General features: G+C 48.5%; 1 protein-coding gene across 1 annotated transcript in view; it reads right to left on the reverse strand.

Moving 5' to 3' along the window:
• TTLL3 (tubulin tyrosine ligase like 3) overlaps window positions 1-15,150 on the reverse strand; it is a 35,151-nt gene extending 20,001 nt beyond the window's left edge. Inside the window, exons 1-7 of the mRNA XM_019651030.1 lie at window positions 15,068-15,150; window positions 12,282-12,400; window positions 10,936-11,047; window positions 9,691-9,786; window positions 8,602-8,772; window positions 1,831-2,281; window positions 1,525-1,616 (exon numbers count right to left, since the gene is read on the reverse strand). Of these exons, the coding sequence (XP_019506575.1) occupies window positions 1,525-1,616; window positions 1,831-2,281; window positions 8,602-8,772; window positions 9,691-9,786; window positions 10,936-11,047; window positions 12,282-12,400; window positions 15,068-15,070 (1,044 nt within the window). The 5' untranslated portion in view covers window positions 15,071-15,150. The remainder of the gene's footprint in view (window positions 1-1,524; window positions 1,617-1,830; window positions 2,282-8,601; window positions 8,773-9,690; window positions 9,787-10,935; window positions 11,048-12,281; window positions 12,401-15,067) is intronic.
• Between the last annotated feature and the right edge of the window lie 180 nt (window positions 15,151-15,330).

Genomic DNA, 15,330 nt, shown 5'->3' on the forward strand with positions numbered 1-15,330 from the left:
GCTGCTCAGCTCGGGCTGGACTCGAACCGCTGTTGCTCAGAGCTCAAACTCTTGAGCGAGCTCTTAACCAACTGAGCCACTCGGCCGGCCCAATAACATGTATTTTTAATAGATGCTACTATCCCCCATTTAACTGGTTATTAAACAGCCATAGAGAAGTTGAGTAGCTTGGCCACACAGTGAATAAATGAAAGAGCAGGATGACTGGCTCTAAAAACTGGATACTTAATGGGGATCCGGGAAAACGAGAAATGCATATATGACCAGGGAAGGTGCAAAAGGAGCAATGAATTTACAGAGCTGGGAAATGGCAGTTCGGGCAAAGTGAAAAGCACATGCAAAAGTCTTGAGGCTGGATAGAGGTCCAAGTACACAGGGAGGAGGCCAGGGTGAGGGTGGAAATAAGGGAAGCGCTCCTGAGGACGTAGTGCATGGCAGGACTGTTAAAGGCCCTGCAGGCCTTGGAAATGAACTTGGGTTTTATATCAACAGCAGCGTGAAGCACTAAAGGTGAAGTGAGGGAATGACAGTACTGGAGGCTTTGTAAGTTTGGCTTGCTGCTATACAGAGATTAGATGGAGGGACAAGGATGGAAGCAGGGAGGCCAGTTTAGAAGGCTGTTGTAGTTTGTGTAGGAGAAAAATCACAATAGCTAGAATGAGGGTGGCCTCAGTGGAGATGGGGAGAAGGTGATAGAATTGAGACTTGTTCTAGAAATAGAGATGACTAGCTTTGCTGATGGGAGTAGATGTATGGGTGAGCAAACAGAAAGATCAGATTTCTGGCTTGAGCAACTGAGAGATGGAGGCCAGACCAGACAATAGTGAAGACAGGTTTAGGCAGGAAAATCAAGAGCATGGTTTGAGACACGGACATGCTTGTATGTTCTCTGGGTGGAGATGTCAAGCAGGGGGCTTGATCTACTGAGCGTGGAGTCAGAGGACAGGCTGGGCCGGAAAGGGTATGCAGAGGGCACAACATACTGTCTGGACTTACAGCCAAGGAGACAGGCATGGGGAGGGACCCAGGGAACCATGAAAGTCCCAGGAGCCTTCAAAGGCAACTGAAAAGCAGCAGCGAGGGACGGGAGAAAGGAAAACTAGGAGTGTGCAGGCAGCCAAAAGGGAAGGGTGTGTGGTGCAACGATGACACAGGGTGCCGGACCAATATTAGGACAGAAAAGAGGCTGCTGGACTCAGCTCCTTGGAGGTCCCTAGCGACCTTGACTAGCGTGGTTCCCAGTGGGTGTGGGGACAAGCACGGAAGCAGAGTGGCGGGAGCTGAGGAGTGAATCCCAGATAAAGAAGTAGACAAGTCTGCCAAGTGTAGGGGTATGGAAATATAGGGAGGTATTTAAAAATGGGTGTGGGATCAAGGTTTTTGGGTTTTTGGTTTGTTTTTAAGGATGGAATAAAATAGTTCAGGGAGGCAGGTTGAGCCACTCTCAGGGACCTTTCTAAAACCGCCACACACACACACACACACACACACACACACACACACACACACACAGCTCCCTCCAACCTTGACAGCTCTCTCCACGTGGATCCTGGCGTTTCTGAGCCGGCCCATGTGGTGAGACGCCTTGGAGAATCCTGGCCAGTGGATAAGGGAACCTGCAGAAAGATACGGAGTGAGGGTGAGGTGGGCTGGGGGCTCGGTTTACCGTCTTTCCCGGTCCCCGATGCCCAAGCTCCTCTCTCTCCACTCTTCTTCTGGATGCCCACCCTCTATCGCTCTTCTCCTGACCCCCATTCCCTCCACCCCAAGTCTTCTCGTTCTCGCCGCAGTCGCCTGGGGCCAGGATAGGTGGACCGCAGTGGGACTCACTGTCCTGCGGCAGGGCATCATCCAAGGCCCGGGTGTGCGGGGGCCTGATGAGGCGTAGCTCCGCGGCGCACTGAGCGTGGGTGCCGTGGGCGAGCGACTCGAAGGCACCGTCTAGGCAGCGCGCAGAGGCGGGACTGCCATCCGAGCGTTTGCCTCCTGCGTGAGCCCCGTCCGGCAGGGCGGAGGCGGGCCTGGGCCATCGCAGAGTCCCTAGAGGCCGGAACTCAGAGTGGCGCGCCCAGGTCCATGAGACTGGGGAACTGGTTCGTGGCTCCCGCGGCTGCGATTTCCGCAGCCAGCGGCACAGCGGGCCGCCCTTATGGCTGCACCAGGTAGCGGAATCCGGGTGTGCGGCCCCCACCTCCCCCGCACTCAGGACCAGCACCGCGCAGCTGCCCCGCATGCGCCCCTCGCCGCGCGCACCCTCCCCGCGCTGCGCGCCGCCGCCTCTCTGGGGAGGGCCCTGTAGAGGCCAGTGCTGAGCTGCCAGAGCTGGGCCCTCAGTTCCGAGGCTCCGCCCTCTGTTTATTGTCGCCTTGGAAACCATTCCCCGCCACTATCAGGTTGCGGTTGGCTGTTTCCGAGGCTCTCTCCCGCTGGCCGAACTCCGGGCCTCACCTGCCCCATCCTTGATGAGCAGGGCACTATAGGTGGAATCGCATATCACTGAGCTACATACCACTTACTATCAGGGGGAAGGTTCCTTGTGGAATACTTCCTGGAGCTTCAGTCATCCCACAGTATTTATAAAGGACCGTGGGCTAGGCAGTGGGCTAGGTGCTGGGACAGAAGAACAAGCTATAGGTGGTCCCTGACCTCAAGGAGTTTACAGCCCAGTGGAGGGGAAACAAAAAGCAAGCAACAAAGGAATAAAACAGCTGAAGGTATGGTAAGGGCAATAAACTAAAACCAGGAATGGGGCACCACGATGTCCTTTAAACAGGTAACATTTAAGCTGAGGCCTACAGAATGCAATAGGGGAAATAATGATAAAACACAGAGCGTACTCCTTCCCACCCAAATCCCGCAATAACTTGGAAATAGAAAAACAGATCATCGTGAACCACCGAGTAGTACGTTGGTGTGTTGGTTAAGAGTTGGGTTGGGACGCCAGCTCTGAGCGGCAGGGCACTGGCTCAGATCCCACATGAGGGCCAGTGACACTGCCCTCTACAGCTAAGATGATGAACAACAGCTCGACCTGGAGCTGGGCTGCCATGAGTCGCCAGTGATGGCTCAGGCTGCAGCCCCTGCTGCAGTGGGCTGCCATAAGCTACCATGAGTGGCTGGCAGCCAGCATGAGCTGCCAAGAGCTGCCATGAGCAGCCGTCCAGTGCCGCAACCGATCTGCCTCATCTTGACGAGCGCAATGATACCACCAACATGGGTCAGTGAAGCAATGTCCTCCACAACTACACTGAAGAACAAAAGGACAGCAACTTGTCTGTTCCCCTCCCCCAATTTCCCGATTCCCCAATGCTTTCCCCCTCCAATTCCCCAATTAAAAAAAAAAACAAACAGATCGTTTGAATCAACTGCAGAAAAACTGTAATTGAACAGTTATGCACAGCCCTCAAAACAAGATTAAGTAAACTTTTTGGAGGGAATGGCAAAGTATTATCCTCAAAAGTCCCAAGTGAGATAAATAAGGCTCCAAGATGTTAAATAATTTGCTTCATCACACAACAGAGCCAGCACTGAAATACAGGTCTCACTCCAAAGCCCCACTCAAACACTATTAAACCTAAGTCCATGTTATTGCTCATAAGGGTTGTCTATTAGTCGTTGAAACACAGGCAGTTTGAGAGGCAAACTCTAGCAGTGCCCATTTAAGCAGTCCAGGGAAAAGAGGATCCTGGTTCAAGAAACCAGCTTTGTGTAGTCACTAGCTAGGTCTGCCCATTCAGTGAAGATGTGTTCTCCACCTAGCTGTCCAGCCAACCCCAACCACTGAGATCATCCTTCACAACCCCACTTTGACTGGTAGTGGGCTTCCCTAAAGGCATGGCCCTCAGGAGATGGCTGGCTGATTGGCAATCATCCAATCTGTTCTTATCAGCCAGCAAACTTGGTTTTAGGGGCTCTGGATCCTGGGAGACCAACCCATGACAAATGACTTTTGGCTGGTTCACCCAGGCAATGTAATCCTGTGGCTGAGTGAGCAGCTGCCATATTCCAGTGGACATCAGCTTCACCGTGAGCACCTTTAACATTCACTGTAAAGCTGCAACACAACATTTTGCCCCAGAGGGCACACCTAATTCTGCAAGGCGGCAGGGGGAGGTCACAAGTAATGTCATAAAGGGGATGATAGCTGTCCAAGTGGCCCCCAGCCCCAGTCCCGCCTCCATTACCTTGTCCTCCACTTTAAGAGATCCCTTTGGCCATCTGGAAGACACTCTTCAGAAAGCTCAGCTCAAAGGCAAACCTTTCTGAAACTTTTCCTGACACCTTCTTCCCATAAATATATGCCCTGTGGACCTCCAGACTTCCATTAGTGAATATGAAACACTTCAGTGCGCTAATCCCCCAAGTCTTTCCAAGACAGGGATAATGCCGTCCTTAGTGTCTAGCATGATGGAAGTTATCAAACAGCTTGGATATTGGGCTGGTGGAAAGACCAGCTATTGTTTAATACCTGTATGGCAGGTACTGTGTCAGATTGTTTACATTCATATCTCTATAGATTAAGAAACGGAGGCACAGAAAAAAATAGCTTTCTCAAATTCAGCAGCAAGAGTCAGGACTCAAACACAAGTTTTTGTTCTATTTAAAGATTTTTATTGGGGAATTGGGAGGAAGGGGAACGGACAAGTTGCTGTTGTTTTGTTCTTCAGTCTAGTTGTGGAGGACATTGCTTCACTGGCCCAAGTTGGCACCATCATTGCACTCTTCCCAGGCGAGGCAGATCAGTCGCAGGCTTCTGGATGGCTGCTCACGCTGGCTGCTGGCTACACACGGTAGCCCACAGCAACCCACTGCAGTAGGGGCTGCAGCCTACGCCGTTGCCTCACGGCAGCCCAGCTCCAGGTTGAGCTGTTGTTCAGCATCTTAGCTATAGAGGGCAGTGTCACTGGCCCTCATATGTGGGATCCGAACCGAGGTCCTCTGGCGTCCTAAGCCAGCTCTTAACCATCACGCCACTCGGCCGGCCCAAACACAAGTGTTTTTGTTTACTTCAAGGTGTCACCAAGCCTGGCACTGCCCAACAGAGCTTTCTGCAACGGTGGAGATGTTCTATATATGTACCATCTGACATAGTAGGCGTTAGTCACTTGCAGATAATAAACACCTGAAATGTCATTGGTGGGACCGAGGAACTGAATTTTAAACTTTGATTTGAATAATTTAAATGTAATCAGCCACACATGGGCTACTGATTAGCACCTTAGCACAGGCAGAGGCAGATGTCTTGGATTTGAAGTCTACTCTCTTATTCACTGGCTAGATTTGGGGCAAGCTGCTACAGCTCATGGAACTTCAGTATCCTTAGCCAAATGGGATCATTATTTCCCTGAGGTTACCTTTTAGCCCAAATGAACTCATTAGTTGAAAAGGACCAAAGCTCTCCATAGGCAGAGTGCAGTTTCAGAAATCAGTGGTGTCTCGATTGCCATGGAGATCTCTGGACTGGGACCGTTGGCAGGGGTGTCAGGGACCAATCATGAGACTGCCTCTAGTGGGTACCAAGTACCAGCCACATGGTCTTAGGGAAGAAAAAGCCCCATCTCCCCTCCTTTCACATATGCACACAGAGCACAGACCTCATGCAGCCCCGAAGGGGCAAGAAGAGACTTTAATTAGGGTTGGGAGGATCCACTGGAATAAGAAAAGTTACAGCGAGCGTGGGAGCAGAGAAGCCAGAGCAGGTGGGAGGGCCCCAGCCGGGAATCTCATAGGACTCACCTCTCCACCTCTAGCACAGGCACTGCACTTACAGACAAGGCGAAACAGTGGCCCCTCTCGGCTGTGGGGGGCATGAAGCGGCCTCTGCAGCCAGAGGTTGCCTGGCTTTCGGGCCCTAGCTTCTAGGCGTGTCTGGTGGCCACTGGTTCAGTCCTTGTCCCCAACCAGTGCTGGGCGGCCATCTTCAGGCAGAGCTCAGGAAGCAGGCCACCGCTTCTAATGGGCCCAAGGAGGCTTGAGAATGAGAGGACGAGGGAGAGGACTGGAGTCTGAAATCTCCCTCCCTCCCCACCTGGGGTGGCTTGGGGGAGGAACAGTAGTCGCCTTCTGGCTCCAGGCCCGCCCAGACCCACAGCGACCAATAAGGTACAATCACTGGGACCAGTCACAGCCACTGGAGGTGGAGGTTGTTTTTTTAAAAAAAAAAAAAGACAAAAAGATTACAGTCTTCTACAAGCACAGAGTTTAAATTTTCAAGACGTTAAAAAAAATCTGTCCCGGCCCAGGGGACTAAACATCAGAAGCCAGCCTGACCAGGCACATGTGGCCTTTGGGGCAGGTCCACTGCTGCTTTGTTGCCAGCTAGCAAGCGCACCACCCACCTCCCACATCTAATGCCCACCCCCAACCCAGTTCCCCTCCGCTGCTTCCGCTGCTGCCGCTCTGAGAAGTAACTCCAGGACGCCTTTGCAGAGACACCGGGGAGCCTGAGGGGGAAGGCCTCGAGATCCAGTCAGATGGTTTAAAACTGTCAAGAGAACCAAGAGGCGGTGAATGATGATTATTGCTGTATCCTGGAAGGCCTGCTGAGGGAGGTGGGCTGATCTGAGAGCTGTTACTGTGCTGAGATCTCTGAGCAGCAGGGTTGAATCCCAGGACACCCCTGTGGGCACATTCTTCCTAATTCAGCCCGATTCAGCAGTGACCTTTGGGGCACCGGCCCTAAACCTAGCACTAGACAAAGCAGAGAAATTAAGTGTGGTACGAGATTTCCACAGCTCCCTTTGGCTGTGTCATGGAGGCTGCTATAAAGCCCTGTCACAGTGCCTTACTTAGTGAGCAGGCTGCCCTCCTTAGAGATGCAAGGGCTTGGCAACTCCGAGGACTGAGTACTTCATGTCAAGCTCTGTGTGATCCTGCAACCAGGACAGGCCCGTGAAATGTTTTCTGCCATCAGGATCACCCATGGTGCCTAGAACAGCTCTGGACATTTTCTGACCAGAGGTTGGAGGCCAATGGCCCACAGGCTGAACCCAGCCCAAAGACGAGCACTGTCTGGCCCACACAGTGCTTAAGAGAATATGAATTAGTTGCCAACCTTGAAAATAAGAGATACTCCGTATACAAATCCAGATTTGGGGATTCTTTTGAAAAACTGGGAGATGACCTGTGTGGTGGAGGTCCTCTTTAGGTGAGGCAGGTGCTGCTCACTAGGTCCCCCAGCACATCCCACTTCACTCATGTACATCACCTGCATGTGAGCCTGTGACCCCTGCCAGATGCTGTGGTACTATCCTAGATCTCTCAGTCTGAAACCTCGCCCCAAGTCCTGGTTCTCCCACTTCCTGGCTGAGGGACACCGGCAGTGATTTAACTTCCAGAGCCCCAGTATACTCATCTGTAAAGTGGGGATAACACCTGCCTCAAGGATGGTTTAGATAGTAAACGAGACATGGGAATGTGCTTTTTAAAGCTGTACAGCTACAGAAATGTAATTATCATAAAAATGAAATGATTGCTGAATGAATGAGCTAACTATTAAATTGGGACAAGAACTATTTTTCTTCACAGTTGAATCCAAAGGCTTCCTAGTGCCCTGGCCATAAACTTTGGTCCTATAATACATACAACACTTATTACGTGCCAAAAAATATGCTTTCCATACCTTTCCTCATTTAATGTTCAGCCACACTGAAAGGGTCATATTAATCACAGTCTACTCATTTCACTGCTGAGGAAACTCAGGCTTAGTTGAGAGGTTCAGTACCATGCTCGAGTAGGCAGTGACACCCAACTCACACCCAACTTGCCTGACCCCACAGCCTGTGTGATCTGAACAAGCACATTACCCTTTGCGTACACTACAGCTACTTTGCACGCTGGCTGCCCTCAGTATAATTAAAGCCCAGGGGAAGCGGGTGTAATTTCCATTTTTAGGAATCTGAGCTCCTTCTGGGCTGGATCTGTATGCACCGGGAGGAATAAACACTAAATCTACTATCTAGGGATCACAGACAACTGAGTGGAACATGTCAACAAACCAAAGATTGTTTGGAAGAAGAAAAAGAAAAATAAGAAGGCATGTCCTGAATATCTAAACAAGAACAACTGTGTCATCAGTTCATCAATGTTTACAATCCCTCCTCTTCAGAGGACTGCAGTCCTTTTGGTTAGGAAGGCACAGACAACTGAAAGGGGATCGGGACTTAAGCCAGGAAAGTGATGGAAAACAGGTTGAAGAAATCCTGACTTTAAGCCTGAGAAACAGACGCTGAAGGCAAATATTTAAGTCTGAGAAGTGGAATTATACTGTGACTAACTGTCCTATAATCCTCGAAATTCACGTGTGGGTTTAATTTGCCTCACTAGGGGTTTGAACTAGATATAGGGATGGACTCTGTACATTTTGAAGTGTAGAAATGAGCTTCTAAGTCCTCATCAGAGGTTAAGAGAGGTGTCCCCCAGACACCCAGATATGGAAAATGCCCGGCAGCTCTCAAAGATGAACCTGCCACCCACCAGAGGTCCTACAGGCATCAGGAAATTTTTACACACCACTGGTACCACTTTCCTGCCAGATGCTAAGTTCTCAACACAATCCATGACTCCTACTTCTGGAAGGAAACCAGGAAGACCCCTACTTACATTCTTGAGGAACTCCTCAGCCACGATGCGGGCGCGGGCATTGACTGACAGCTTCATCTCACTAATCTCCTTGTCGATCTCCTCCATGAAATGGATCACAAAGTCCACCAACTTGTGTTTGTACATTTGCTCTGTGTGGAAGTTGGTGATCAGAAAACTGATGTCATACCCCTAGGGAAGACAGACAAGAAACAGGAGAAAATCAGCATCCCAGGGGCACTTAGCTGGCCATGTCCTCTGCATTCACTCAGCCACATGCTTCCAGTTGGCTGTGACCTTCTCTCAAGCCACACACCTTTCAGTCAACAACCTGCCTGCTCTGTTGGGTCCAAGGAACTGGGCCCAATCGAGAATTCTATGTATAGCAGATGTCTCTGGAAGACTATCTGTGGCACAAATAGTTATATTCAAAGTCAAGGGAGAATGAAGGGACCTGAAATCTTGTTTCAGAAGAATCTAATCAAACAGGGAACATTTAGTCTGCAGAGAAAAGATGCTGTGGGAGACAGATGGGATGGAGTCTTTAACTATCAGATACAGATGTGTGGAAGAGCAATTTTTTTTTTCTTTCTGGGTGGCCCCAGGTGTTAGATCTAGGACCAGGAGAAAGATTTTCACTCAGGATGAGGATGAGCTTAACCAGCACGTCTAATGTATTTGATGATGGTGTGTGCTACTCACCAAGGTAGTTGCTCGGTCACTGGGGATATTTTAGTAATTTGGCAGGGAGTCTGTGGAGAGGACTCAAATACAAAGTCAGGCAACAACTGACCCAACGTCAGCTGTAGCCTTGAGACTACGAATCAGCTGGTGGCAGAGCTTAGAAAGGGATTTCTGATTCATTGTGTCTTTTCTGCTGCTAGACCATGGCTCTGGGAAGATGAGCAATGTGTCTCTTCTTTTTTGCCTTTTCCATGGTTGGGACAGACCCAACTTCTCCTAAGCCCTTACTTCAGCTTAGATGAAGGCTAATCTCAACTCAAGCAGTGGGAGGTGCCCTACAGCTGGAGAAGCAGCAATCCCAGCCAGTGACAGTGGCTCAGTGATAGAATCCTGGGTATTACGAACCCGTGGATCACACGGTCTCACCTCTACCGGTTTCCTTCGAAGGATAAAGAAGTTCTCTGCTCGCATCATCATGAAGCGCATAAACTTGTGGCATAAAATCTTCTCAATCTCATCAGCCTGGTGAGAGCAAAGGAAAAACATAATTTCCCTAAAGCTGACACCCTAGGCCAGCAGGAACCTGTAGCCTGGTCTTCTGACCCAACTTCTCCCAAGCTCACTGGAGACAGTGGGGTTTGGTGCTGGGAGCAATCGCTGCCTGAACTTTGAATCATGTGTCACTTGATTGCCAACTGAAAGGAGGGTCTACAACATTACAGCCTCTCCAACTTGACAAGGCATTCTCATGATCTCATCTTTGCCCATTTTAGGGAGCTCATCTGGTGAACCTGAGTCTTCTATCCGCTCCTTCCAGAGTCCACACCTATATTCAAAGCTGCCTTTCCCTTTCTCATTTCACTAGAGGTGCATTTTCCAGTTTGTGATACACCCAACCTGGGTTATCAGAGATAACCTTAGGTAATCTCCGCTTTAATAACACTGAACATCAAAGAATCCCCAAGTTTCTCCCGAACTCTCATTATTTCTATAGGAAGAATTTTGCTAAGTACTGCTATGCCCTAAACAACCCCCAACACCTGTTAATCTCCTTTAACAAAGAGAGCAGGCCCCAGGGTTAGAGTTTTCTGTAGGCAACAGTATCTAGTCTGAACTTAGTAATACTGTTTTGTTTTCATTATGTTTATTTTTTAGACTCCCTCTATTTGGCAAGTGATACTTATGGCATAAAGTTTCTTTTTCAAACAAATTTAAGTAAGTCAATTTAAAGAAGCCTATTAAATAATTGTCCAGGTGGTAAGTAAATATGACAAAAATTGTTGAGGTGGTGGGAATGTCAGACATTTGTAAAATGTTATCTGAGGCAACATAAGAAATTGTACTTTGTTTTTTACCATAAATCTCACTTTCAGAATTTACGGCTATCAAATTGGTACTGGTACTATTTATTTTTCTGAACTGGACTAATTGTTCATTATCTAGGAATGGTTCCATGACCTGACACCACACTGGCCCATGGCCTGAGCTGATACATCCAGAAGGACTACAAGATGGGGTTGCTCACTCTTTATTCTACTGACTGGCTGAGTTTGGCAAATCGTTTCCTGGGTACATTTAAGGAAATAAGAGCCTGGGTCTCCTTGCACCCTGATCTCTCAGATGGGGGATCCCCAGCCTCCTAGGGAGGCAGGGGCTCCATGGTGAGCTCACCTGTTTCACAGCAATGCTGACCCGTACAGAGTTGATGGAGCCCTCAATCAGAACTTTTTCCTTCTCATTCCTGCTGATGGTCACAGGTTGTAACAGGAGCTCTTTGCTACTCCTGAAAACACAATGTCACAAAGGCCTCTGTACTATAGAGGAACAGAATGCTCAGGGACACCCCACAGCCGGTCCTGGAATCACTATCTGACACCAGAGTCCAAGAAACAGGAGACTCACAAGCAGGGGTGCTCCAAGATGGGGGCCAGTGAGTGTGTTCTCCAGTGGAAAGAGCACAGGCTCTGGAGTCAGGGCGAAAGGTTTTGAAATCCAGCCTCCTCTGTTACTTTCCTTGGGCAAGTTACCCTCTTGGAATCTCAATTTTCTCATCTGTAAAGTGACTGATTCCTATTCACTGGTGAGGACTGAGAGAGATCAAAAAGGGTCAAGTGTCCAATAGCGTGCCTGGCACATGGCAGGAGCTTTACAAATGACAGCTTATTTTAATAACTGTAGGCAAACCTACATACCATTTAGGGAACAAAAAGAGAGGGGCTACCTTAGAGATATAAGGACAAGCTAAAATCAAACAGTCAATCCAGAATGACTCACTTATTCAGCATTAAGACCTCTCTCAGCTCAGTTCCCATTCTGATGTCTCTACCTCCCTAGATCTATATAATGGTAATTAACTATGGTGGTGATGTCTGTGGACTGTCGTCATTTTAAAATGCCTAGTTGAAATCATATATGTAAAGTGGCATAACATGGCACATTCTAACATCTTGCAAGTTTTTTAAAATTCAAATCGTATCAACATGGTGTGGTAACACCACATCTCAGTTATACAGACATGTCCCAGATTAAACTTTAAAGGGAAAAAAAGAATAATCTGTTCATAAAACATGAACTAGATGAGAGAATATAACCCAAAATGCAGAATATCTGGAGTAGGAGATGAGAGAATACAGGTTGGTGGGGGGAAAAAATCCTTGATCTTTAAGAAAAGGATAGAGATGGCATCTCAGATGACTAAATTCTCTGTCCTCTCTTTAAACAGCCAGTGGGTTCAATAATGCCACAGGAAATACTTCATGGACAGCTCTACTCTGAGAAGTCATATCTTGTATCAAGCAATCTTGGCTCCAGAGTAGCTTCTCCCCTGGGTTTTGTCCTGCCAACCCACTGACCCTATTTTCTGAACTCCAAATTGGGAACCATTGTTCATTTGGCAGCAAGACAGAATGTGTGAACCGTGGTTATCCTTCCAGGATGGAAGTTCATGGCACCTTCTCAACAACAGCCACCTCTGGGGCTGCCCCTATCACCTCTACCCTGAACTCTTCCTTCCCTACCTGACTTCCACCTCCGGCTTGTTGTGTCGTTCCACGACCTGGGAGGAGAAATTCTCCAGGCAGAGGGCAGCCTGCAGTGTGGCCCGCACGGCACTCAGGTAGGGGCGGAGAGTGGCAGTCTGTAGGAAAAACCCCAAAGGAGGATCAGACTCTGTCTCAACAAAACCACTGGCCCCCTGCTCCAGCTACACAGAAGCCAGGCAGTACTGACGGTGCTGGGTTCTCAGACACCAAAGAACAGTCTATGCCTTCAAGGTGCATTCTATTCTAAGTCTGGAGCAGTGGTTCTCAACAGGGGACCATTTTACCTGCCAGGGGACATTCGGCATCGTTAAAATATTTTTCACTGACATGACTTGGGGTAGGGGTGCTACTGGCATTAAATACAAAGAGGCTGGGCAAACCGCTGAAAATTCTACCAAGCCTACAAAGAATTATTCAGCCCCAAATAGTGCTGAGGTTGAGAAACTCCGGTCTAGAGGCATACAGGTAAATGAATGATTGTCCTCAATCTGTCTTTTGAGCCAACAAATGGATTAAATCTACTATGTGCCAGGCACTGAGCTAGATGCTGGGAATTCAATGATGATTAAGACCATCTCTATCCTTAAATAGCTCAATGAGGGGACAGACTAACTATGATACAAAATAGGATAACTGAATTAGATTTACAAGTTATATTTGCAGAAGCAATTGGCTTTGATTTGAAGATGGAAATAGGATTAGGAGAATTTTAGAATGAGAAAAAAAAATAAGGGCACTCCCACTAGAAGGATCAGCTTCTAGCTACACTAACTCATCTTCGTTTCTTTATATTAGCCTTTTTCACCTCCAAGTTTCACATATGCTGAACCATCCATCTGCAGGCTTTTCTACCCTCTCTTCGCCTAAGTCATCCTTCAGATCTCGGCTTATACGGGGAAGGCCTCTTCCTTCCTCAGAGAAGTCTTTCTTGACTTCCCCTTCACAGCATTTATTATAATTTACAATGACACATCCTTCATACATCTTTAGTAAAATGATTTCTCTTTCATTAGACTGCAGGCCTCATGGTCAATAGACCACGTCTATTTTATTCAAATCTACATCTCCTGCACCTAGCTCAGTTAGTACCTAACATATATAGTGTCTTCTTCATTTTCTGTAGAACAAATGAATGAATGAAAGTAATAACTTACGCAAGGTTAGGATTAACACAAAAGAGCATCGAGAGCTCCAGAAGTAGTAATTAGTACAATGTTGCTGTATGAGAAATATTTTACATTTAGTAGATGAGGCTGCAGTGGTAGCCTGGAGGTTCATGGGGGATCTCAAATGCCAGACTACTGAGTTTAGCTTTTCTTTTAAGGTGGTAAGGAACTCCTGGGGCTTTCTGAGGGGGAAGTTACAGGACCACAGCTGCATGTTGGCTCTGGAGAGAATGGATTGGAGAGGGAAGTGAAACATAAGGTAGAGAGAGTTATTCAAAGAGTGCTGATGAGAGCCTGGATTGGGGCCATGGAGAAGAAAGCAGAGTATCACAGCGGTTAGACTGTAACACAAGATGTAGATAATCATGGAATAAAAACACCTCCCAACAAACTATGGTTCATCGATACAATGAAATACTACTCAGCAATGAAAAGGAATAACTACTGACACAACATGGATGAATCTCAAATGCATATGGTTAAGAAGCCACATTAAAAAGCCTACAGGCTGACAATTCCATTTATATTACAATCTGGAAAAGGCAAAATTATGGGCGTGTGTGTGGAATCAGTGGTTGCCTGGGGTGGGGGAAAGAGGAGAGGCGGCCTGATGACAAAGGGACTTGAGGGAACATTTTGAGGTGATGGACATGTTCTGTCCCCTTGATTGTAGTAGTGGCTACGTGATTGCATTTGTCAAAATTCACAGGTGGTAAACCTGAAAAAGGTCAATTTTAGTGGCCAGCCCCATGACACCTGCCCTTTCACAAATAAAACAGTCTCATGCAATACTTCAATAAACTTGATTTTTTAAAAACCAAGAGGTATGGCCAACTTAAGAAACAAAGAAGGAAGAACAAGTTTAGGAGAAATGAGGGGTTTTGATCTGGAGGTCTAATGTCAAGGTGTCTTCAAGATAGCCAGGCAAACTTTAGGAGACATCTGAATACACGAGATCATCAAAGCCAGGAGACTAGATAGGTATCATTCAACCCCCAGGAATGTCCACATTTATCAAACGGGAGGATTTCCAGGGAAGGAGAGATCCACAGTATCAGATCTTACATACTAAGGCAACAACGCCTGTGCTCTGACCAGGAAGGGGCTTGGGTGGAGGCAGCATAAGAAATCCTTCAGTACGGCAGAATCAAGGCAGGGGGAAAGGAGGAGAGTGGGATATGGAAGTGTAGACGCTTCCCTTGGGAAACTGTGGCGTCTGGCGGGCAGGAAAAAACAGGGCAGTGTATTTAGTGAAGTTCATTTCTGGGTGGGGAGATAGTTCTAGTACCTGCGCCCTACTACAAGCCTAGGAGGTCCTACTTCCGGCTTCCTCCATACCTCAGGAGTATTCCCTACCTGTCCCGAAAGCCAGACCGTGAAGTCAGCAGGCCTGCTTCTTACGAGGGCGTCCCCCGCTCGCCCCTTCCTCACTTCGGCCCCCACCCCGCCCTCTTTCTCCCAGCTTCATCGTGTCCCCAAACCCCAAGCATCCCTCGACCCCGGGCCTCTGCTGCAAAGCCGCATCTCCCCCAAACCCACAACTTTGAGGCAGAATGGGAAGACGGGGGTCCCTGGCCCGGGGCCCGGCTGTCTCACCATCGCGGGCGCTGGCTGGGCCGGAAAGCGGAAGTGCGGAAGTGGCCAGGCCCGCGACGCCTGCCCTTTCGCGAGCAGCGCAGCCGCAGTCTCCGCCCGGACTTCCGGACAGTACCATCTATGCTCCGAGCGGGGTAAGGAGAGCCTCGGAACACCTGGTCCCTTAGAAGTTTTCCCGCTAGGACTGTCTTGGCATCTTTAGACCCCTGCAGTTTCCAATCGGCACTCAAGCTTCTCCCGTTATCCATGCAGCTCTCACTTGG

Source organism: Hipposideros armiger, unplaced genomic scaffold, assembly GCF_001890085.2.
Source record: "Hipposideros armiger isolate ML-2016 unplaced genomic scaffold, ASM189008v1 scaffold_152, whole genome shotgun sequence".
In the NCBI taxonomy this organism is placed as follows: Eukaryota; Metazoa; Chordata; class Mammalia; order Chiroptera; family Hipposideridae; genus Hipposideros; species Hipposideros armiger.